Below are 25,828 nucleotides of genomic sequence, written 5' to 3' on the forward strand. Positions count from 1 at the left end.
ATCAGCCTGTGGGTGCCTAGAGTAAATAACGCCAACGGTCCTTTACTGGAGCGAAATGCGAATGCTACCAACGGTTCTATTCTGCAGGTATTAGGCCGGATCGTGTCCAGCAGTAAATAATTATACGAGGTGTGACAAAAAAGTTCCGGGAATGCAATGTAACGCTCCTGAGTAAGGATCCAGTGTAAAACCATGACTGTAAAGCATTTCACTGATACTGTGTGGTAATTTCGTTTACCTGTGTCCATCGGTCTTTCTCCTTGTGGGCTTTTCCGTATACCAAATCTACACCAAATCTCAATCGATTATGCACTTAACGGACATATCTTTAGGTTATCTATTTATTGCAATGGTATTATCTGAAATAATGTTTGATAATTTGATAAATCAGGCAACTAAGCACATAATGCAACCTAAGGTTAAAACTCCAAAGAATTAGCTATGAACATAATTTGACCAAGTCGCACGAAATGTGAGCCAAATGTGCCGGCGTGGAAAACGGCTAATGCCGGGGGATCGCCTGAACAATCAGCACCGCCCTGCCCAGCAATCAGCGTGCAATGAGGACCGCTCAGCTGACGCTTATAAACGACACCTGCTATTGCATAATCCATGATTTTATTACGGCGACATGTAGGCAGCCGCATCGGCAATCGGTCAGATCGTCTCTGTCAGGTTAGGTACAAGCCATACTTACAAAGGATGCAAAATGCGTGATTAGAATATAAAGGGAGCGCCCGCTTCTCCTGGCTGTCACTGCTTGGTCACTGCCGAGTGCTACACCAGGTGAACACACGGAGACTGACAGCTACACCAGGTGAACACACGGAGACTGACAGCTACACCAGGTGAACACACGGAGACTGACAGCTACACCAGGTGAACACACGGAGACTGACAGCTACACCAGGTGAACACACGGAGACTGACAGCTACACCAGGTGAACACACGGAGACTGACAGCTACACCAGGTGAACACACGGAGACTGACAGCTACACCAGGTCCAGGTGAACACACGGAGACTGACAGCTACACCAGGTGAACACACGGAGACTGACAGCTACACCAGGTGAACACACAGAGACTGACAGGGCTCTCAGAGCGGCGCGGCGTCTCGCAGACGGCGGAGACACCCGGTCGCGCCCCTATTCGCACTCAGAGACACACAGAGACACTCAGAGACACACAGAGACACTAAGAGACACTCAGCGGGCTGTCTCACGGCAGAGGCAAGAAACACACTACATCTGACAACAAGACTGCCTAGCATACTTATAGCATTTAAATGCATAACTAACATGTTGCATACCGACGGCCATTGGCGGCATTGATTACCCTGGTAGGTATCGGACAACTGTAGCCTGGACATTGGGCAGTGTCACCTAAACTTTACGGCTATCCTTCACCCGTTAAATGATGCACTTGTGATCATCAATTGTCTTGCATAGAGCGCACCTGAACACATTGGCACATGCCAGGCTTTGAAATACTTTTGATCGGCTTTGTACAAATTTGGCATCTTCGGTTGCCTTTTTACATTTCACGATTACTTAATTAAAGTCAAAACAAAAATAAAAATGCAAGAGCAGTTACAACATGAGTGCTTATTCCCTCAATCGACACTGCTCGGTTCCCAAGGTTCCCACTGGTCTGCGGGCCGGCGGCGCCACCTCATTCGGGACGCTCCGCGGGCCGGCGGCGCCTCCTCAGGGGACGCTCCGCGGGCTGGTGGCGCCTCCTCAGGGGACGCTCTGCGGGTCGGCGGCGCCTCAGGGCACGCTCCGCGGGCCGGCAGCGCCGCGCTGCGCGGCCAGCTCCCGCTCGGCGGCCTGCCGCAGCTGGCGGCGCAGCGTCTTGCCGGTGGCGCTTTTGGGGATGGCGTCCACGATGCGGACGCCGCCGCGGAGCCGGCTGAATGGGTTGACGCGTCTGTTGACGAAGTCGGCCAGCTGCTGCTCGGTGATGGCCGGGTCGGAGGTGACCACGTAGGCGCGCGGCAGCTCACCGGCCTCCTCGTCCGGCACGCCGATCACGGCAGCGTCAGCGACACCCGCGTGCTTGCGCAGCAGGTCCTCCAGGCTGGCCGGAGCCACCTGCCGGACCACGGTGGCGGTGTAAGGCTCTGCGCGGACCGGCGGCGGCGGCCCGGGAGCACAGCTTAGGCCGATTGGGGACGAGAAAGTCTCGAGAAAATGCGTAAAAGCTATGAATGAAGAAACAACAGTCATCGTTTTTCTTGCTTATTTGTTTATCTTTTAATTAATGTTTTTCTTCTTCTCATTTGCAATTTATTACAAAATTCAACTGCGTAACGCAAGGGCTTTCCAGCATGGGGAAAAGAGAGGGGAGGGAGGGGGGTGGGTCGCCGGGGTCTGGACCCCCAATAATGTCACTTCGGACTGTAATGCCAGCCAATGTATAAAGTGATTCATTTTCGGGTCGGAATGCCAATCCTGAGAATGCGTCAGATCGTCTGGTGTGAAGTTTAGTTATAGGTACTCGTAAGTGGTCAGCCAGTTAGAAGCTATCGGGCATGCTGATACATTCAATGCTGATACATTCCCGACCATTGGGCCGTGTCGCCCTTGGCGGCTGACCTGGAACCCCTTGTACTTGATGAGCTCCTTGACGCGGTCGACGATGAAGAAGAAGCCGTCGTCGTTGCAGTAGCCGACGTCGCCGGTGTGCAGCCAGCCGTCCGAGTCGATGGTCGCCGCCGTCGCCTCAGGGTTCCGGTAGTAACCGGCCATTACCTGAACGAGACAGCACACAGTGGCCCAACGAGACCCGAGCACACAGTGGGTCCAACGAGACCCGAGCACACAGGGGTCCAACGAGACCCGAGCACACAGGGGCCCAACGAGACCCGAGCACACTGTGGCCCAACGAGACCCGAGCGCAGCGAGACCCGAGCTTACAGTGGGTCCAACAAACCCGAGCACACAGGGGCCCAACGAGACCCGAGCACACAGGGGCCCAACGAGACCCGAGCACACAGGGGCCCAACGAGACCCGAGCACACAGTGGCCCAACGAGACCCGAGCACACAGGGGCCCATCGAGACCCGAGCACACAGGGGCCCAACGAGACCCGAGCACACAGTGGCCCAACGAGACCCGAGCACACAGGGGCCCAACGAGACAGCACACAGTGGCCCAACGAGACCCGAGCACACAGGGGGTCCAACGAGACCCGAGCACACAGGGGGTCCAACGAGACCCGAGCTTACAGTGGGCCCAACGAGACCCGAGCACACAGTGGCCCAACGAGACCCGAGCACATGCTGAGCCTTTCTGCTTACAGAGATCAGGTAGAAAATATACGAATAACAGAACTGCTCTATGTAAAATGAACTTTTCCCAAGCAATAGGAAAGAAATTAATAGCAATGAACGAAAACTAAGGTTGGAGGTCGTAGCCTTGCATTGAAAACCTAAGAAATGTCAAAGACGTCATCAGGTTTGCTGCGCGCTGGATGTCATAACCGTCGGTGCTGGAGGTGGCAGCGGCAGGGACCGGTGGCCAGTTGTGCGGGTAGGGCCGGGGCGGGTGGCCGGGGGCGCGCGGCGGTGCCGCTGCCCACCTGCGGCCCGCGGACGCAGATCTCGCCAATCTCGCCCTGCTCCAGCTCCCTGCCGTCCTCCACAGATATCATCTTGGCCTCGGTGTTGTGCACCAGCACTCCGCACGTGCCTGGGTAGTCGCCGCGCTTGGTGCGCGACCCGAACGTGACGACCGGCGAGGTCTCCGTCATCCCGAACCCTGCATCACAGGACGGTACAGTCATCCCGAGCCCTGCAGCACGGGACAGCGCAGTAGTCCCGAACCCTGCAGCACGGGACAGCGCAGTAGTCCCGAGCCCTGCAGCACGGGACAGCGCAGTAGTCCCGAACTCTGTAGCGGGTAGAGTACAGCAATCCCACATCCTACATCAGAGACGGCGCAAAGGTGGTGAATTGAAAGAGCGATACCCAACAGCCGGAAAAGTCATTATACGAGCAAAATTACAAATAAAATTGTCGTTAATGCTTTAATGTAGGGGAGGGAGAGGTAACTTCGTGAAAAAATACAAATCTTCCTCCAGAGCCAACATTTTGCGCTGGTACGCAAAGGATGAAGCATGTCTACACCTGTAGTACCACCATTTCATTGCACTCGCTATGGTCCTCCTTAGTTCGTTTTACCGTCAGTGGATTTTTCGCAAATTGCATTTAAAAAAAGACGTTTTTGCTCCTCGTACGCAGGGTCATAACTTCATGAATCGTCTTTCGCTGATAATAAACAAACGTTTGTCCTGGGCTGTCGTAAAAGCGAGAAGCTTTGCAGAATTTAGCCACTCTCAACAGCCGTCAGCGCATCTCACATGTTGTCTTCAGACCATAACTGATGCTCTCTCTCCTTGCCCGTGGCTAAGCAATCGCAGCGGGCAGCGAAAAGGTAAATATCTGGAAATGGAAACATACTTCACGGTGCGTTCACTGGATATTAACCCGCGCCCCGCTGGGCTATTCAGCCATACGCGCCCTGCTGGGGGGGGGGGGGGGGCAGATTCTGCCCCCTGTCTAACTTCCGAACCGATGGTCGTAGAAAGACGGGGAAAACGGCAATCGAAAGCTCTCAACAAGGTGGTTCTTAATAGTCCAATTTTTTGCTTAAGTAGGTCAGAGGTCAGGTCAAGGTCAGGTCAAGGGTACAAAATGCAAGTTTCTACAGTATCGGCCTTGCACCGTAGTTGCCGAAGAATGGACTGAGACTGATTGCCCAAAACGTGTACTTAGACTACCAAGACAATATTCGTTGCATACAATGTCATTCAAAGGTCAAGGTCAAGGTCAGGTCAGGTCAGGTCAGGTCACCAAAAACAAAATATAGTAAAGGGCATGTGCGACACATGTTTTATGGGTCATTTTACTCATAGAATTCAATAGGCACACTCAATAAGTGATATGGACCACCTCTGGATGAATTTCAGGTCCAGGTCAGGTCAAGGTCAGGTCAAGTGAGGTCAAATTTTGAAGTTGGTTTTTAAGGCCTAAAAAGGTGTCTATCTGATGCAGTTTTTCACGGCGAATCGAATGGTGCTATTTTTGTTTCCGTACGAGGTCTAGAACTTCCAAAAATGTCATTTTTCAAAAAAATTGTGTGTCGTGACGTCATAAAATTTTGAATAACTCCCACATTTTTAAACCGATTCTACTCAAAATTGGTATGTAGGTGCACATAGACCACTTCTCTGACATATATTCCGGTTTTTTCGATACCCTCAAAATTTTGGATTTTCATAATTATTTTCCCAAAAAAGTCAGTTTTTTGAAAAAATTTGGGCCAAAATCCAAAATTTTCAAAAAACCGAGATAGCCATTTGATAAACAAAGTGGAATCACGCATAACCTTTTTTGTTACGTCTTGATTCCTTTAAAAATGAAGATGTTAGCGGCGTTAGAAATTTTGCCGTTTTTGAGGCGAAAATGGCGAACATGACGTCACTAAATCGTCAATTTCTCAAAAATTTTCCGACGGATTTCGCTCAAATTTTCAGGGAACGTGTCAAATTGATGTATGATAAGGTACCGAAAGTTTGACGTCGCTGACGTAACGCGTTTAGAAGTTATTGGCGAAAAACGGGAGGGGGGGCAGATTCTGCCCCCCCCCCAGCGGGGCGCGGCTGTGCATTAATTCGAAGGTAGCCCTGCACCAATTTAACCCGCGCCCTGGTGGGGGGCTATTTTTGCCCCCCCCCCAAAGACTTTTCAATATATCTCCAGAACCGCTGCGCTGATCGTCACCAAACTTTCAATACCCTCCCGGACATATATTTTACACATTGTGACCAAAATTTTCCAAAGGCTGCGATAGGTTGGCCGGAAATGACGTCAGAGTGACGTCATGTTCTGCCGTTTTCGACCCAAAAGAGGGTTTCGCGGGAAGAGCTGTCAGACCTATAGCTTTGCAGATGCAGAAAATAATAAAGACATAAAAGATGTAGAATTGACTGGGCTACAAAACTGCTATCTCAGATTATTGAGTTTTTTAGATTTTGACCCCCAAAAATTAAAAAATAGATTTTTTGAATATAATAGCCGAAAAATCCAAAACGTTTTTACATTTCATAAAACCGGAACATATGTGATAGTCCTTACCGCCTTCTATCCACATACCAAATTTGAGATCGATATCTCTTTTTTTTGGCCAAGTTATAGCGAAAAAAACTTCAAAATTGATGACGTCAAATGTTTGAACTCAATTTTTAGCAATTCTACATAGACCTCATAGCGCAGAGTAAGATGTCACCGGCTGAAGCGGGATCGGCCAGCGCGGGAAACGCGGCAATCACAATTTTGTGTTTGCACTTTGCACACTCAGTCATAACTCAAGTTTTTACCGGCTGATTTAAAAATCATTTGCCCATAAGATTGCATGTACGTTTCTTAGTCTTCTCACAAAATTTAACGCGATTCGAATATAATAATCAGCGCGAGCGGTAAGGAGCGAGATGTAAAGACGGAAGTCCCGCCCCGGTACAGTCTACAATTCAGGCGGCGCGTAACGGCTGGCGCCGGCCGCCGCGGCGGCAGGATGCTTGACTTTACACCGCTATTTATATTTTATACTAAAAAAGTTGAGAACCGATTTTCTTATTTCTTGCACGGGAAGATCCGCAATTCAATTCTGGACAGGTAGCCGAAATTTCACATTAATATTATGTATGCGGCGCGAGTTATTGGCGAAAAACAGGAGGGGTGGGCGAAATCCGCCCCCCCCCTTCCACTGCACGTATTAAATACTTCGACCATTTGCTTGAACCTGACCTAAATGACAGTGGTGACGTAAGGAGAACCAAGAGGTCGCTGTACTGTAATGATGCCAATATGCTTCGTGCTTTGGTGGGGCAGGTAATCAGTAAGATTCAGATTAAACTGTTCAAGGCCTATTGTACAAACCTTTATGGCTGTGAACTTTGGGACTCATCAGGTGCAAAAGTGGCTTATCGTGCATTGTGTGTGGATTACAACTCGTGTTGAAAAAAACTGGTCGGTGTTCCTAAATCCCAAATCCCATAGAAAGCATCCTCTCTGTTACTCGTTGAATATTCTTACATGTCCAATGCTTATAAGTTATAGCTAATAGGAAAATTATGTTTTATAAAAGACTGCTGTGTGGCAACAAGGATTTGCAAGTTGTTTCGATATCCTAGCTAAATGTAAACAAGGATTTGGTTAAAGTGGTTCTTTCAAGTGTGATTGGCTGTGGATTGTGGAAGCATCCTGATCCAAGGTTAGGTATACCAGTGTCGACTCCGGCATTATGGTCTCATGGGCTTGGCGATATCAGTTCTGTGAGTCGCTCTGACCTTGTAAATGTGTCTGGTCACAGTTAAAGGGACTATCCCACCTTTAACATGGGGTTTGAGTTGAGATAGCCAAGTTTGCGGCGAGGTTCAGAAACCACTATCTATCTAGGTTGCAACCCCCGCGGCCTCTTGGTGTTGAAGAAATTCGTTCCCTTCATTTGAAAATGGGCCTTGCGCAAGGCCCTATCTTCAACATGGAGCGACCGTTAGTGTGACGTCACCTCGTTTAGTCATTCTGATTTAACCCGCGCCCCACTGGTGGGGGCTATTTATAGCCCCCCCTCCCGTTTTTCTGCAATAACTTCCAAACCGCTTGACGAATCGACGCCAAACTTTCAGTACCTTCGGCTGCATCAATTTGACACCTTGTGTCAAAATTTGAACTTCGTAGCTACCATAGGTCGGCCGGAAATGACGTCAGAGTGACGTCATGTTCGTCCGATTTCGACGCAAAACATTGAACCACGGCAATCGCTCCCAAGAGCTCAGTTTTTAAGCTAGATCCAATTTCTTTGCATGATAGGACTCAGAATTGACCGCGCTATCAAACTGCTATCTCGGATTTTCAAAATTTTGAAAATTTTGAAAATTTTATATAATAATATTCAAAATTTATATTTTTATATTTTTTTTCAAAAAGTTTTTGACTTTTCGAAAAAAACCGGAATATATGTGACAGAACGCATGATTATGACTAACTCTAGCAAGTTTTAGCTAAATATCTTCAAAAATGGCCAAGTTATACGCATTATTGCAAAAAATTCACAATTATTAATTTTTCAAATCAATTTTTCGGTACGTATTTGGCATCGTACACCAATATAAATGGCACCATCGTGTTCCTGAGCTCAAACTGCATCCAATAGACACCTTTTTTGTTGAAAAATTTCAACTTCAAAATTTGACCTTTTTGACCTGAAAGTGACCTGACCTAAGCTAATTTTGACTCAAAATGACCTTGAATGGCACAGACGACATCAAATTCGAAATCTATGGCCTAAATGGACCATAAAACATGTGTCACGTGACCGACGCATGATATAATATTTTCGTGACCTGTGATGACCTGACCCTGACCTGAAAATCAAAGTACAAGTTTGGTACCCTCAAGGTATCTAGAGCATCTGTTCACGAGTGTGGAAACCAAAAATGAGCCTGATCTGACTTGTAAGACGGCGGCCAGAGCCCAAAATGTGAACAAGCCAAAGTGCTAATAATTTTTACTTTGACCTGACCTGTGACGTCATTGGTGACCTCGAGGTCAATGAAATTAGGTTTCGCTCGACAGTTTTTCCGGGGCTATCAGACGCCGTTTGAATTTTGACGATCGGCCCAGTAGTTTCGGAGTTAGGAGGGGGGGCTATGAATAGCCCCCCCCCCCCCCCAGTAGGGCGTGTTATACACAGACCCCAGTGGGGCGCGGGTTAAAGGAAAAGGGCCACCTTCGTGAAATATGAAGATATCGTTGTTTTTCATTTTGACATTATTATTTTTCATTTTCTTTTTAAAACTGGTGCCAGAAGTGCACAATTCGCGAAAAAGTATTTAAAACTATTTAACATATTGGTACTATGTTGATACTCTCTACGGCACCTACTATATGATGGCATAGCGATGACGTCACACTCAAGCCAATCAGCGTTCAGAAGACAGACTCGTCGGATTGTGTCAGATAAGCTGATTGGTTAACCTTCGCCCCAGTGGGGGGGGGGCATATGTTACCACCCTGTCGCGTTTTTTGCGTGTGAATAAAAAACCGCGGCGCGTAGCGCCGCGCCGCTTGGGGTAGCTTTTGGTACATCAATTTTGGACAATGTGTGAAATTTTTGACCCCAGGTCATGTCAGGTCAGGTCACCAGGTCAAGTTAACTGACCAAGCCTAAAAAAAAGTTTGCAATCATGTCCAGCCTGCAGTGTTTGTCAGAAAGGTTTCAAACTTGGTGGATTGCATGCTGTTATTGGCGCCTACAATTTGTATATCTCGGATTTTTTATATCTGTGACCTAAGGTCAGGTCAGTGGCGAAACCTTTCCATTACAAGTCAATGGAGAAAAATGAAAATGCCTCTAGATCCGTGTGTACGCATCGGAACAGTCCAAATATTTCAGAATCACAATGATTTAGTCCACTCGTGATGACCAAGGTGTCATTTTTGCTGATAGCCTCTAGACAGGTCATCCGAGGTCACTTGAGGCTACAAACAGTTTTTTGCCAATAACTCGCGATTGGAAAGAGATAGAACGCTGGGGATGGTCTCATTGTGTTTGCCTTGTTGAGACGCATCGACTGATATGCAACATGACCTTTTCCGGTAAGGTCATGACCTTGACCTGAGGTCAAATTTTCAACTTGACCTTTCAAGGTCAAATTATAGTTCATTCGACGCGTCTCGGCGAGAGGAAAACGATTCTGGCAATAGAAATGTCGTGGCTTTTTGTAGTCGAAAGTTATTGTCGAAAAACACTTTTCGTAAAAACAGCTATGTTTGGACTTTTTGCCCTCTGGAGGCCAAACCGTTGACCTGAGGTCAATATTGATAATGACCTTTTCAAAAGAAGAGTTCAAAAGCTATCGATTGCTTTTCCCTGCGTTATTCTAGCTACCATAGTTCCTGAGATAGCGGCATGTTTTCTGAAAAATATAATGACAATTGGCAAATTTTGACCTTTGATGACCTCTGGTGACCCCAATATTGCTCTAAGGTGAAAAATGACCGAAATACTTTCAAACGTACGCATTGAGAGCTATCGACTGCTTTTTACCGCGTCTTTCTAGCCCTCTTAGTTTTTGAGTTAGAGGTGGGTGGTAACATATGCCCCCCCTCACTAGGGCGAAGTTGGCTGAGACCGCCACTGGGGCGCGGGTTAAAGCTGAGCTGGTTGGAGCTGATTGGTAAAAAACCAAAGCCTCGCCGCGGGTGGCTGTATTGTCGGATAAGAACGCATTCCTGGGATAAGGACGCATTCCTGGCGTATTTTCTTTTAAAATTGCCGATAACTACGAATGGAGGCCGAAATCGGCCGTAAGTAGGTAGACAGGTAGGTTTTCGGACACGGGCTACAAGATGGCTATCTCAGTTTCAATCTCCATGTTAAAGGTGGCCCTTTTCCTTTAAATGGGTTTGTTCGTTGAAAAATCGCTTAAAACTTGGTCTGAACTTTGTTGTGGTGCCTACAGAGTAAAAAGAATCAGCTTTATGACAGTAATGTGGCCTGGGGAAGGAGGTAATTTTGGGCTGTGACGTCACATATTTGAAAGTTTGTGTTTGGAATATGGGAAGCCTAAGATGTTTAATGAAAAATAAATGCCAGAACCGTGTTCCTGGTCATCCAATCTATAAAGTCGGGCACAATTTAACTGGTTTTAACAACATTTTAGAAGGTGGGATAGTTCCTTTAAAGCGCATTGTTGAGCGCTGAGCCGCTGACGCCTACAAGTATGGGACTGTTGTGGTGTGGTGTGTGTTCCATCATGTGTGCTCACATATGTTTCAAGGATGGAACAAAATAAAGGGCATTACTATTTTTATTATCATCATAAGGTGAATAGTATCCGAGAAAAACGCAAGTGCAATTTCGCTAAATCGACTTAGACGTGTCATGGAAACGTAGTGAGAGCCATATCGATCCAATGAAAGCCATGTTCTGAAGGCGTTTCCTTTCCAACGGCCTAAATCTGGCATGTCGGAGTTTCCGGGGCAAAACGGACTTGAACCAAACCAAATTGCTGGCTGGGAGCCTGCTGCCTTTGTCCAATCGATTTCCGAATTGGACATTGGACGAAATCGGAATTCCGAAATTCAAAGTTCCAATTGGCACCACTAACAGCTTTCGTAAAAAACGTCGCATTCAATTTCATTCCATTGAATTCTAATGATGAGGTCGCAAAATTGACCCAAACTTAGGTCACCGATGCTGAAAATCCGAGGTGTACATTTTTTACATCTTGCCAGTGGCGGATCCAAGGGGGGGGGGTCACATGGGTCATGGCCCCCCCTTGAGGCCCGGGGGCCCAAAGACCTGCCAGGGGCACCACCGGCCTATCAGGGGTATCACAGTCCTGACAGGGGCACCACAGGACCGCCAGGGGCACCACAGGCCTAGCAGGGACACCACGGGCCTGGTGCCCCTGGGCCCTGACAGGACTGTAACGCCCCTGACAAGCCTGAAGTGTCCCCGGCAGGCACGTGGTGCCCCTGACAGGCCTGAGGCGCCCCTGCAAGGCCGATGGTGCCCCTGGAAGGCCTGTGGTGTCCATGGCAGGCCTGTGGTGCCCTTGCTAGGCCTCTGGTGCCCCTGACAGGCTTGTAATGCCCCTGGAAGGACTGTGGTGCCCCTGGGCCCTGACAAGCCTGAGGTGCCCCTGACAGGCCAGTGGTGCCCTTGCTAGGCCTGTGGTGCCCCTGGCAGGCCTCTGGTGCCCCTGACAGGCTTGCGGTGCCCTTGGAAGGACTGTGGTGTCCCTGGGCCCTGACAAGCCTGAGGTGCCCCTGACAGGCCCGTGGTGCCCTTGGTAGGCCTGTGGTGCCCCTGGCAGGCCTCTGGTGCCCTTGTTAGGCCGCTGGTACCCCTGCGCCCGGAGAGGACTGGTGCCCCTGAAAAGTCTGAAGTGCCCCCCGACAGGCCCGTGGTGCCCCTGACAGGCCCAAGATGCCCCTGCGAGGCCGGTGTTGCCCCTGGCAGACCTCTGGTGCCCCTGGCAGGTCTGTGGTGCCCCTGGCAGGTCTGTGGCGCCCCTGGCAGACCTGTGTTGACTGGTGCCCCTGCTAGGTCGCTGGTGCCCCTCACAGACCTGTGGTGCCCCTGGGCCTTGACAAGCCTGAGATGCCTGGCTATGACAGGCTCGTGGTGCCCCTGATAGACCAGTGGTGCCCTTGCTAGGCCTGTAGTGCCCCTGGCAGGCCTCTGGTGCCCCTGCTACCCCTGCGCCCGGAGAGGACTATGGTGCCCCTGAAAAGCCTGAAGCGCCTCTCGACAGGCCCGTGGTGCCCCTGGGCCCTGACAGGCCCAAGTTACCCCTGCGAGGTCGGTGGTGCTCCTGGCAAGGCCTCTGGTGCCCCTGGCAGGTCTGTGGTGTCCCTGGCAGGCCTGTGTTGACTGGTGCCCCAGCTAGGCCGCTGGTGCCCCTCACAGGCCTGCGGTGCCCCTGGAAGGACTGTGGTGCCCCTGCCCCTAGGGGTGCTCATGGGCCCAACAGGCCCGTTGTGCCCCTGACAGGCCTGTCGTGTATACTTGCTAGGCCTGTGGTGCCCCTGCTTCCTGGCGGGCCTGTGGCGCCCCTACAAGGCCGTAGGTGCCCCTGACAGGTTTGTGGTGTCCCTGGAAGGACTTTGGTGCCCCTGACAAGCCTGAAGTGTCAAGGACAGACCCTTTAGACGCCAGGGTCAAGTTCGTCGGACTGACAACGATTTGCTTACCTGATAACGTTCCTCGTAAGTACTCAAGTCACTACTCAGCGTCCACAACATATATATGTTACAGGCAATGTGTGGAATCAGGCATTCTATAGAATGCCTAGGCATTCTATAGAATGCCTGACCGACCAGGCATTCTATAGAATCCCTAGGTATTCTATAGAATGCCTGACCCACCATGTATTCTATAGAATCCCTAGGCATTCTATAGAATGCCTGATTTTCAGGCATTCTATAGAATGCCTAGGAAATACACGAATCTTTCCAACATATCAGTGTATGTTGTATAAGGTTATGAGCACAGACCGACATGTACCATTACTATTTTCTGCCAGGCTATACCTTGCGGTCAGCTATTTATGTTCATTCAGTCAAATGTTCATTCAGTCATTCATGTTCATTCAGTCAAATTTTCCGGTCAGGTATTCAATCTGATCCCTTATTAGGTCAAATTGTATCAGGATTTCATTCTGAGAGTACAGAGTATTTATCTTAACGCTAGAAAGACGATGGTGGTAATGTCAATATCGGAAACGCCTTTGGTAAAAAAAAATTACACAGAAAACAGTTTGACAAATCGTCCATTTTTGGAGGTGTTTGCCTTCTAAGGAATTGATTTAAGGTCAAACTGGAAAAAAACGGATACGAGCCAAAAATGGACAAAAATTGGCCTGACCCAAAAATGGCTTAGCTATTTGTTTTAGATATGGCATCCTTTCGAACATTGCCAAAGAAGAACTGGAGTAAAATTTCATAATTTTGACGACCTTTCGAATGCTGCATGGCCCAGAAGTCAAGCTGGAAGGGGAGATCGAACAACACCTAATCCGGCTCTTGTTACGGCCGGGCCACCGCCCGGACGTGGAATAATGAACCATTTATTCAGGTTATTCCCTGCCATTACAGTGTGGGTTGAGCTGTCCATTGTCCATGTATATTGAGAGTCGTTACACGAAGTGCTTATATGACGACATAAAATGTGACCTTTGGTGTATTCTTCACCTTCATTTCTAATATCAGAACAAAGCCATCGTCATTCGCAATCACTTTCGATTCAAGCCTACGGTCCACCCTCCCAGCCAACACTCTTCTAATGCAGCTTCGTATCTGTAGCAGCATAATCCTCCGAGGGTAACCGTTGAAGCGACTGGTTGGCCTGTGGCTCTCCCGCGTGCCTTGCGCCGTGGCTCTCGCGTGCCAACGGGATTGGATCAGTTGCTGCTTGCGGCGCACAATTTGGTGGTCGGCATAGCCCAATTTCTCCCTCGCTTCCTCTCAACTCATTGCCCTGAAATGGTCTGAAAATTAGGTAAACAAATAGCATTACTGCCACTGACCCCTAATTTTCGAAGTGTGTTTCGGACAATCAAAATACTTATGCATTCTATAGAATGCCTGGGAGCTTAAGCCAGGCATGCTATAGAATGCCTAAGCAGTCAGGGATTCTATAGAATACCTAGGGATTCTATAGAATGCCTGGTCGGTCAGGCATTCTATAGAATGCCTAGGCATTCTATAGAATGCCTGATTCCACACATTGCCTGTAACATATACACATAGCACATTCATATATACTTGCTTACAATTGGTAAACGCTTACTAATGATAACGCTCTTCCCTTTCAGCCGAGGAATGAGCCTTATATGGGACGCCACCTGCTGTGACACCTTCTCAGCAACTGCCGTCATCAGCTCTGCCTTAAATCCCGGCAGCGCCGCCCGCTGTGCAGAAGAACGCAAGCGCGCCCGCTATGCCGCTCTCCGTGAGAGATATGTGTTCATTCCTTTTGCGGTTGAGACTTCTGGTGTCCTGGGTCCGGCGGCCACAGGTCTCATGAAGGAGCTTGGCCGTCGGCTGACGTGCCGCACCGGGGACAAACGAGAAACAGTCTGGCTGGCACAAAGGGTTTCAATCGCTGTGGCAAGGGGCAACGCTGCCTCCGTGCTGGCCACAGCTAAACCAGCAGCGGCCAACAGACCGGGACCGTCACCGACGCCATCGTCCAGGCTGACCCCGAGCATGAGCACTCCGTCAATCGAGGCACCGGATGACGAGTCTGCTGCGGGGCCGCCGCTGGACTCAGTGGCTGACCCACCGGACCACCCACCACCACTGACCCCTGCGGACGGCTGTCGAGAGGAGCTGCGCATGACACGCTCGCGGTCCTCTTCCCTGTGCTGTCCCGGAGCGTGCGCGTGTCCGACTCTCAACAGCAGGTCCAGGATTTGAGCGGACCGTGGCCTGCTCAATGCTCATGTAAAGTGTGAATTTTGTATGCGTTCTGCTCTACACGTAGGCAGTTGATCGCTTTAAGATGTTGCTGTGCCGATGCCGAATGGATGGGCTCATGCTTATATGATCAAATCAGTCGACGGTCAATTTCCAGTGTCCAAAATATATTCATTTTCTAAAAAAAAAAAATGGTAAATGTGGTTATGGCTAAGAGTTAAGATACTGACTAAAAATAAAAAATAAAAAGAAAAAACTGAAAATGGGGGCACCACCAAAATGAAGTGGACGAAATCCGTTGAGTTTTTAATTTTGGGTATAGGTAGGGGCACCACTTCGATTCATGACCCTCCCCTTGGAGTTTTCCTGGATCCGCCCCTGCATCTTGCCACTCTTACCAATCACTGATGCTTTCAAAGTGATCGTTCTGTAGGTGTAGCTACGACGAGCATTGTGACTTTTCTGAAATATGGTCGTCTGAGCGAACTGGGTCTGAAATTTCTTGAACATGTGTAGATGAAAAGGCATGGCTCGGCCGTTTTTTATATGTAGATATTTGCGAAAACCACATGGCTCCAGGTGCGGTCCTGGTCAAACAACCCCTTTCCGCGACCAGGCGCAATGCAACTATAAATGCAAAATGTAAATGCAACGATGCTCATTAGCAGGTATTAGCCGTTTTCACGACGGGCTATCTGGGCTGGCGAATGCACCTAATTTGACCAAATCTGCACTAAATTTATTTACCAATCAATTTCCTCGCATCAAAGTGTTTTAACCCGCGCGGGGCTGGGGGGGTAAATTTTACCCCCCTCAATTTACCCCCCCTCGCGAATTTTTGCAATATCTCAAAAACGGCGGCGCGCAGCGCCGCCAAACTTTCAGTACCTTTTCTTACATCAATTTGACACGTTCCCTGAAAATTTGAGCGAAATCCGTTGGATTTTTTTTGAGAAATTGACGTTTTAGTGACGTCATGTTCGCCATTTTCGCCTCAAAAACGGCAAAAGTTCAAAGTTCAAACGCCGCTAACATCTTCATTTTTAAAGAAATCAAGACGTAACAAAAAAGGATATAGGTAATTCTACTTTGTCTATCAAATGGCTATCTCGGTTTTTTAAAAAATTTGGATTTTGACCCAATTTAAAAAAAAAAACCGACTTTTTTGGGAAAATAACTATAAAATCCAAAATTTTGAGTGTATCGAAAAAACCGGAATATATGTCAGAGAGGTGGTCTATGTGCACCTACATACCAAGTTTTAGAAAAATCGGTTCAAAAATGTGGGAGTTATTCAAAATTGTATGACGTCACGACACAGAAAATTTTTGAAAAATGACTTTTTTGGACGTCCTAGACCTCGTACGGAAACAAAAATAGCACCATTCGATTCGCCGTGAAAAACTGCATCAGATAGACACCTTTTTAGACCTTAACAACCAACTTCAAAATTTGACCTCACTTGACCTGACCTTGACCTGACGTCGACCTGAAATTCATCCAGAGGTGGTCCATATCACTTATTGAGTGTGCCTATTGAATTCTATGAGTAAAATGACCCATAAAACATGTGTCGCACATGCCCTTTTCTATATTTTGTTTTTGGTGACCTCACCTGACCTGACCTGACCTTGACCTTCACCTCTGAATGATATTGTATGCAACGAATATTGTCTTGGTAGCCTAAGAACACGTTTTGGGCGATCAGTCTCAGTCCATGACTCCATTCTTCGGCAACTACGGTGCAAGGCCGATACTGTAGGAACTTGCAATTTGTACCCTTGACCTAACCTTGACCTTGACCTCAAACGTAAAATTAAGAACATGTTTTTAGTTGTTCGTGATGAGATCTTTCGATTGGCGTTTGAATTTTCCAAATCGGACCATTAGTTCGGGAGATAACAGGGGGGTAAAATTTACCCCCCCCCCCCCAGCCCCGCGCGTTCGGCTGGAGACCCCAGCCCCGCGCGGGTTAATCGAAAACAATGTCTGATAATAAAAAAATGAGGTATATAAGCATCTGTACAGCCCAAAATTATAACTTTTCAGAAACATGCTGAATGAAATTTGACCAAATCTGCACCAAATCTGCACCAAGTCTGGATCTAATCTGCACCGAATGTGTACCAGATGGCCGTTGTGGAAACGGCTATTGGCAACTTACCTTCAATGAAATTAAATTTGCCGTCTGTTTTCTGGCAGAACCGTTTCTGAAGCTGTTTCCCCAGCGGAGCCGCGGCGCAGACGACGACCTTGACCGACTGGAGGGTGGTTGTGTCCACGTCTGGGCTGTTTGTGAGGAACGTGACCAGAGGCGGCACCAGGTGAAGGTGGCTGGGCTGCCGGGGTCGGGGGCCAGCCGGTCAGCGCCGGCAGCACAAACTCAGCAGACACAGAGGCTGCTTGCTGGCTATCATTACACTGCAGGATTGCTTGCCTACAATGAACAATAATATGATGCTCGCCTATTGTCAACTCATGCTTGAAGACGTGTCAACACAACTTTGTCTTTGGTATTGTACCAGCCCGCTATGCAAGGCCGTATAAGTTAGGTAAGATCGTCCGGGCTCGCTAATGTTACAAATCTGCAGCACTACGGTGACGTCACCGGAGCATACGCTCCCTGGCTCCATCCGGACCCTGATTCGGCGGCTGGAATCGCTACTAATCGAAAAATTACTTGTGCAATAGCGCTTTTAAATGACTTTAAAAAGGGGGAAAATATGATTGCAAAATAATCATGAGAATCCCTTGTCCTGACTGGGATTGTATGACCCCGCCACCTAGCGGACAACGTTGTAATTAGGGTTGAGTTGGCGATCGCCAGGTGGCTTGTCAGTAAGCTGTCAGCCGCAGACAGGAGAGGGGCCGTCAGGCGTTTAATATTATTTTAACGCCAGATCATGCTCAGGAAAATGCGACACGCTTCAGAACGGTCATTTATCTCGAAAAGATGCGGTGCCCTGTGGTGATATGGCCCACATGACTCGGGACCCGTAGGCCGTACCTACACGGCCTACGGGTCCCCGAGTCGAGGCCTACGGGTCGCCTTATAAGGCCCCTGTGGTCACCGGCAGGTCCCAAGGCCCCTACGGACGCGATACATACTTCGAAAATCGCTAGACAAAGGACTCGGGGGCGCAGCCAAGGGGGGAGGGGCACACTGGGCTTTAGCCCCTCCCAAATCTAGCAGGCGCCCTCTGGAAATACACCTTCCAGGGCGCCCTGGATGGCGCCTTCCACGATCATTCTGTGCGCCGATGGCGCCTTTTCAGTGTCCAGCACTCAAGTCGTCCTCGACGGTAAGCCATTGCGGCGTCATCATGCGGTGCTGGCGCCCAGATTTACAATTTTATATCTCTTTGTGGGTGAAGATACACCCACAATCCTGAAATGCCGGATATCCACTCCCAATATCCTGACCATCTAGCGCCCTCGGCTCACCTTCAGCGCCCTTCTGTCTGCTCGGCGCCCTTCTGATCTGTCGGCGCCCTTCTCGCCCTTCAGCGCTCTTCTGGCCTGTCGGCACCCTCTTCACATTCGGCGCCCTCCGGGCAGACCAGTTAGCGCCCTCATGGACATTATCACACAGCATCCTCCTGATCTGTCTCGCCCTCCACACTTGTCAGCGCCCTCCTGACCTGGCAGCGCCCTCCTGACCTGGCAGCGCCTATCGTATTATAGCGCCCTCCTCACCGTACAGTGCCCTACTGACCTGTCGCCATCCTCCTCACTGCATAGCGGCCTCCTAGCCATACAAAGCCCTCCATACCGGCGCCCTCTACGTTCAGCGCCCTCCTGACAAGTCGGTGCCCTTTTCACCGTAGACGGCCCTCCTGATCTGTCGGCGCCCTCCTGACCGTACATCGCCTTCCTCACCTTGTCCGTGCCCTCCTCTTTATACAGTGTCCTCCTGACCTGTCAGCGCCCTCTTCACTCGTATTGTGCCCTTTTCATCGTACAGCATCCTCCTCACCATGGGCGCCCTCCTGACCTGTTGGCGCTCTCCCCACCATACAGCGCCCTGCTGCCTTGTCGGCGCCCTCTTCACGGACAGCGTTCTCCAGATCTGTCGCAGCCCTTATCACCGTACAGCGCCCTCCTGACCTGTCGGCGCCCTCCTCACAACACATCGCCGTTCTGACCGGTTAGCGTTCTCCTCACCATGCGGACAATGCAACACTTTGCAATTAGGAAAGCGTGAAGTAGCCTATGCTTAACCCTCGCCGGCACAGGCCATTTTGCGTCATTCGACGGCACAAGGGGGGGATTGGTACGACCCCCCCTCGCGATTGGCCCCTGATTGAGCTAGAGCTTCGCGGAAAAAACGAGCGTGTTGCCCGTCACGAGAGGAAGCCGATGATATCCAATTTTAAGATCCTAGGTCATCGGGTGACCTTCCAGGTCAGGTCAATGACCCGAAAATCGGGAAATTCGGGACCTGTTAGAAAGTCGTAAAGTGTGGCTGCTATGGAGTTCTCCGGGGTGCTGATCGCGAATATCGTGTTAGTTTTGATCAGAGATGATGTCTTTAAGCATTCAGACCAGGTCGGGTCAGGTCAGGTCAGGTCAACCATAGGGGTCGTGACGGGTATTCGTAATACGTGTCAACCGCCTCTGACAGCTTCGTAACATGTTACGAAGGCACCAAAACTACTTCGTAAATGTTCAACTGGTTGCTAGATTCGAAATCAGCTCCAAAAACTAGCCTAGAAACATGTACAACTCGAAAAAGTGAACCGAGGTTACCAAAGGCCAATGACCTGACCTGACCTTCAGGTGACCTTGACATCCACCCTAATGCATGGGAGCAACAACAAATCACATGTTTGAACGTTTGAAACCACGAAAAGCTTGCAAACGCGCGCCTAATGCGAGCCGACATACGCCGAATCGCGATTCCGGCCAAACATGGTCTCGGAAGTAGGTCACAGGTCAAAGGTCGTTTGGGTCAGGGTCATGAAATTTTCAGGGTAGGTGTACAATCGATTAATGCGAGGGTACTGAAAGTTTCGTCGCGATCGGCCGCTTTTTACGCGAGTTATTCGCGAAAAACCTTAGGGGGGTTGCATCACCTGTGCACCCCCTGTGCCGGCGAGGGTTAAAGTGATTTTAGGCGCAAATTAGTAATGAAGCAATTTCCGGAAAATAAAAGGATGACAACGTTTCCAGCGTTTCAGGAACGTTTCCGGAAAGGAACTTGTTTACAACCGTGACCCTCAAAATCGTATTCAAAGCCAAACTTGCGGGGAAGGCCAGAGCTGACAAGTGTACGCACCGGTGACGTCACGGGTAATGTTAAACAGTCGGGCGCCCGGCACATAGGAAAGCTCGGGATGACAGCCCCCTGCCGCTATGCACTTACCCCTAAATTCCGAAAATGCTCCACAAAAACTGCATCCTTATTTCAGCTAACTCACACTACTGAGCTTTGATAGGATCCTTCGATCCTAGCGATCCTTGTCAAATCGCTAGGTACTGGAAAATGTGAAATGATCACCAACAGGGTATGCATTATGCGAGGAAGGAACTGAAATAACGGCCTGTTTAAATGATTCAACGGCTGCCTCAGCTCAGCACTAGGCGACGGTGATTGTTTCCCTGACCGACAGGTGGATTATGCGCACCTGGTGTTTCTTTATGGCGTCCAGGAAGAGTTGCGGTTCGAAGTGCGAGAGTAGCACAGACGAGGTGCCCAGGTACGGTCCCTTCAGCGCGCTGATGTACATACCGAACAGATGGAAGATTGGCAGCACGCCGATGTAGACGTCCTCCCCTGGGGAATCAACCAAGTCAATCAAATGTTCGTTAACGGGCTAGCGCCGGACAGCGGCGAGACGGTCCTCCGAATAGCCGCGCCGCCGCCCGGGGCGGCCCCGCCGGCGGCGCGGCCCTCTCGGACGGGACGGGAGGGGACGGGAGACGCTTCCCCAGTGCGTGGGCGCTCGGCGCGCGCGGCGGAGGCGCGCCCCCGCGCGCCGAGAGGAGCGTCCGTCGGGTTCGATTTTTTTTGTAGTGTCTGCCTCCGTGGGATAAGCACGCCGCTACGTTCCTGCGATCTACATCGGCACCGGTGACGTACCCTCTGGCCATGTATATGGCGGCACCCTGCAGTGTCATAAGTGTTTGTCTCCGTCTCTCTGGCCTCTGTAGCCGCCTCGCCCATGGGGTACACTGCCGGAGGCCGAGACGTGACGTGCTCCTAAGCAGTGCAGGTCAGTTATCCCCGGTAAATACCTCTCAGATGGGCGTCGTGCGTGGCGAGAGCTCGCCGTCTCCATGGGCGTGTGTCTCGCGCTTGACGTCGCGCAGAAGAGTCTACCAGCGAGAGGAGATTGGAGAGCGAAGTGCCGCGTTAAGCAGTTCCCTTCTGTGCAGTATCTGCCTGTGCAACGATGGAGCACGCCGCCTTAGGATACGCCATCACCGGTAAGATATCACCGGCGCACGCGACTACCTGTCCGTCGTTTAGGCCACCATCGCGGCCCAGGCGGCCCCTCTGAGCGCTGATCGCTCCATGCGCCGACAGCCCATGCTTATTCGGGTAGCCGCTGATCGGCCCCTCTGCGCGCTGATCGCTCCACGCACTGACCGGCCCCTCTGAGCGCTGATCGCTCCACGCACTGACTGGCCCCTCTGAGCGCTGATCGCTCCACGCACTGACCGGCCCCTCTGAGCGCTGATCGCTCCACGCACTGACCGGCCCCTCTGAGCGCTGATCGCTCCACGCACTGACCGGCCCCTGAGCGCTGATCGCTCCACGCACTGACCGGCCCCTCTGAGCGCTGGTCGCTCCATGCCCTGATCACCGGCCCCTCTGAGCGCTGATCGCTCCACACGCTGACAGCCCGTACTTATTCGAGTAGCCGCTGACTGGCCCCTCTGAGCGCTGATCGCTCCACGCACTGACCGGCCCCTCTGAGCGCTGATCGCTCCACGCACTGACCGGCCCCTCTGAGCGCTGATCGCTCCACGCACTGACCGGCCCCTCCCTCTGAGCGCTGATCGCTCCACGCACTGACCGCCCCTCTGAGCGCTGATCGCTCCACGCACTGACAGGCCCCTCTGAGCGCTGATCGCTCCACGCACTGACCGGCCCCTCTGAGCGCTGGTCGCTCCATGCCCTGATCACCGGCCCCTCTGAACGCTGATCGCTCCACACGCTGACAGCCCGTACTTATTCGAGTAGCCGCTGACTGGCCCCTCTGAGCGCTGATCGCTCCACGCACTGACCGGCCCCTCTGAGCGCTGATCGCTCCACGCACTGACCGGCCCCTCCCTCTGAGCGCTGATCGCTCCACGCACTGACCGCCCCTCTGAGCGCTGATCGCTCCACGCACTGACAGGCCCCTCTGAGCGCTGATCGCTCCACGCACTGACCGGCCCCGCTGAGCGCTGATCGCTCCACGCACTGACCGGCCCCTCTGAGCGCTGATTGCTCCACGCACGACTGCTCCCCGCCTAATTGGTCTGCACGCTCACAGACAGCCGCTGAACGGCCGCCGGAGCGCTGACGGCTCCCCGCCTAATGGTCTGCACGCTCACACCGACGCGCTCGCAAGCATGAATCGCTGACTGGCCCTATATATCGCAACTGGCAGCCCGTCTGCACGAATGGAACTCTGACCCGTCCCATAGCATTGTCGGCTCACATACACTGGTAAACAGCGGTACGCACGAATGGATCGAACGCACGCTGACCACCGCATGCGACCACGTACGGCCCGTACGCATCAGGTGACCGCGCGTACGCTAACCACGTGGCCTGGCCCAGCAGTCCTGACGTCACACCGCCCGCAAGAACGGGGTCACGGGGTCGAACGGCGGTGGGCGAACGTGTGGTGCGGTTGACACCTGACCGTCCATTGTTTACTTTTCCCGCCCGACTGGTGTTTGACCGTGGGTTGTTTTCGCGCTCTCCGCACCGGCCACCCTAGCGTTATCGTACCCATAATACCGCTGGTGACGTTCCCGGCGAGGCCGCCATGTCGCCAACGCCCCCCCCCCCCGATACTGGCGTCTCAGTGGACCTAAGCGCCTTCATCCCACTCACAGGACTGCAAACAACGCCCCTAACTGACGGCCTGTTATCCTGGCCTACAGGACTCCGACCGCTCACCCCAACGGACAACACCGCAGCGCGGAGCGCGATCGGTGGCCCCTGGGCAGACGTGACAGGCCCGTGACCCCCTACAGCAATGCCCGCCCACCAGACGACCACCGGAGCTGACGCGCCGGCGGGCCCCCAGCCGGCCCCGGTACATACCAGCAACAACACGGGCCCACGGAGCCGGAGACCCACCGGCTTGCCCTGTGCCGACCGGCGACGGCCGGCGCCGCGGCCCCGCCCTCATGGGGAGGCGCGGCACACACCCCCGCCTACCCGGCGCTTGGAGGCGCGCCCAACTGGCCGGCGGCCGGAGGCGCGTCCAACTGGCCGGCGCCCGGGGGCGCGCCCAACTGGCCGGCGCCCGGGAATGAACAGTTCGCCGGCGTCGGCCCCACACCCACGGCCCAGGCCTACAACCGCCCGACCCCCGCGACCCAGCCGAGCGGCGCAGCTAGCACCGGGCACGGGCTGCCCCCACAAATGATCCAGCCCTATGACGAGTACCGACGCTCAGCCGGCGAGACTAGTGAGAGCGTAGCCGCGGCAGAACTAAAGGCACGCGAGCGAGGGGTGGCGGCGGACCGCGCACAAGACCACCAGCAGCTACCGGTAGTGTCCTACGCGCAGCCGCCGGTACCCGCCCTCCAGCTAGCCGGGGTCAGCACCAAGGCCGCCCAGGACCTCCGCCACCGAGGCCGCTACGTCGCGGTCGACGACTCGGGGGATGAAGTAGGGGGCGCGCTGACGACCACCGCCCACTATTTGGCCCGGGTAGCCGAACTGCTGGCTCACAGAGCCTACCATTTCCCGGCGGCGGGGCTCCAGCTGACAAGTTACATGGCGTGGCTGCTGCGTACTTACGCCAACCGGCCCCTCGCCGAAACTCGGGCCGCCGACGCCAAAGCACGAGAGGCCATGGCGGCAAATCCGGGTATTCTGCACACAGCTCTCGATTGGGACGTGCTGTGCCGGCCTGGCATAACACCAATTAGCCACAGTGTGGAGACCAGGAAGCCGCAGCGGGTAATCATCTGCCAGACTTCCTGGCCGGTCGCTACTTTCATGCCAATTCATTAACTTTTTTGAAGGTGGGAGGGTCCCCCTTTAACATCGCGTCTTACGAGTGCAGGACCGCTCGTGAACTGAACATCACAGCCGCTCGGTATGGCCCATACAAAGCCATCGCAATTTGACGTGGCTCTGCCGGCACGGGGCCGCTGACCGGTGCTCGCGCTGACGTCACATCGCGTCACCAACTTCACTGGCAAGCCCACTCATGCCTTAGTTCTGACGTTGTCACACCACCGCCAATTGACCCGTTCCAACGCACACCCCCGCCGGCCGGGAGCACGCTGACGTTCCATCGTGGCTGCCGACCCAGGTGTAAATGCATCCCGCTGGCAGGTAATTGCGTTAAAGACCCACTCCGCGTGTGTCCATTGTAAGACGACACCCACCCGCGCTCTCCGGCTCCGACAGCGGACAGCGCAGTTCCCCTCCCCTCCCCCACTGCCGACCTCACGTTATCGGGAGTTACATTGGCTGATGATCGGCCGGCCGTCCCTCTCACGTTATGTCCATTCCTCCATTCCTTACGCGATGTGAGAGGGACGGTCGACGAGCTGAAAAAGAAAGAAAAAAAATCGAACCCGACGGACGCTCCTCTCGGCGCGCGGGGGCGCGCCTCCGCCGCGCGCGCCGAGCGCCCACGCACTGGGGAAGCGTCTCCCGTCCCCTCCCGTCCCGTCCGAGAGGGCCGCGCCGCCGGCGGGGCCGCCCCGGGCGGCGGCGCGGCTATTCGGAGGACCGTCTCGCCGCTGTCCGGCGCTAGCCCGTTAACGAACATATAACAACGTTATCTTCCGTTAACTATAGCGCCGCACAGACTCTGCTCGAACGTTACATTGGCTGATGATCGGCCGGCCGTCCCTCTCACGTTATGTCCATTCCTCCATTCCTTATCTGTGAACTTGTCACAAAATTTCAGAAATGATGGTGCACGTTAGAGCTGAAAAGCGACCGAAGTAGGTACAATGGTACATACATATTAAAATCAACAGATATTTGGCTAGGGTGATCGTTAGGGCGTAAAAGCTTCAGAATGGTTCTTTTTCAATTATTTTCACCTCAAGCTGGCCTGCAAAAGTGCTAATTCAGTTCCAAACCACATGTTAGAAATGGTATAACTATTTCCGTTATGAGTTGGATCGTGGTTTACTGGACAAAAAACACACCGGGGTTTCCCAGAACAAATGTGTAGGCCCAGGTCAACTCATCGGGTGTTTCCCAGGATCTGTCTTTGAAGGCTACGCAGTGCGCAGTCTTTGGTCAACTTACCGGGCGGGTGCAGTGACGTATCTTTGCAGGCCTTTTGGTCACTCACCGGGTGTTTCCCAGGAGAAGTCTGCGGAGGCGGTCTGCAGCATGTTGGAGCCGACCGAGTAGTTGGTTAGCGTCACGCCCTTGGGCGGGCCGGTGGTGCCACTGGAGAAGAGCAGCAGCAGTGGGTGCCGGGCCAGGTCCACGTCCACCACCGGCGTCTGCTCGCGCCCCGCCCGCGCCAGCTCAGAGAACGCCAGCACGCCGTCCGGCGGCGCGTCCGCGCCCGTGCAGATCACCTCGCGCACACTGGGCACCCGGGCGGCGGCGGCGCGCACCGTGGCGAGCAGCGACGGGTGCGCCACGACGGCCGCGCTGCCAGTTATCTCCAGCTGGCGGACCATG

At 52.3% G+C, this 25,828-nt stretch overlaps 1 protein-coding gene across 1 annotated transcript; it reads right to left on the reverse strand.

Moving 5' to 3' along the window:
- Positions 1-599: 599 nt before the first annotated feature.
- LOC122370337 (4-coumarate--CoA ligase 1-like) lies at positions 600-25,828 on the reverse strand. Its single transcript, XM_043345833.1, has 6 exons — positions 25,488-25,828; positions 20,622-20,770; positions 17,159-17,333; positions 3,585-3,763; positions 2,600-2,755; positions 600-2,095 (listed from the first exon to the last, which is right to left on the reverse strand). The coding sequence occupies exons 1-6, from the start codon at positions 25,825-25,827 to the stop codon at positions 1,772-1,774; spliced, it is 1,323 nt and encodes a 440-aa protein (XP_043201768.1). The 5' UTR covers position 25,828; the 3' UTR covers positions 600-1,771.

Source organism: Amphibalanus amphitrite, unplaced genomic scaffold (assembly GCF_019059575.1).
Source record: "Amphibalanus amphitrite isolate SeventyFive unplaced genomic scaffold, NRLGWU_Aamphi_draft 001123F_arrow, whole genome shotgun sequence".
Taxonomy (NCBI): Eukaryota; Metazoa; Arthropoda; class Thecostraca; order Balanomorpha; family Balanidae; genus Amphibalanus; species Amphibalanus amphitrite.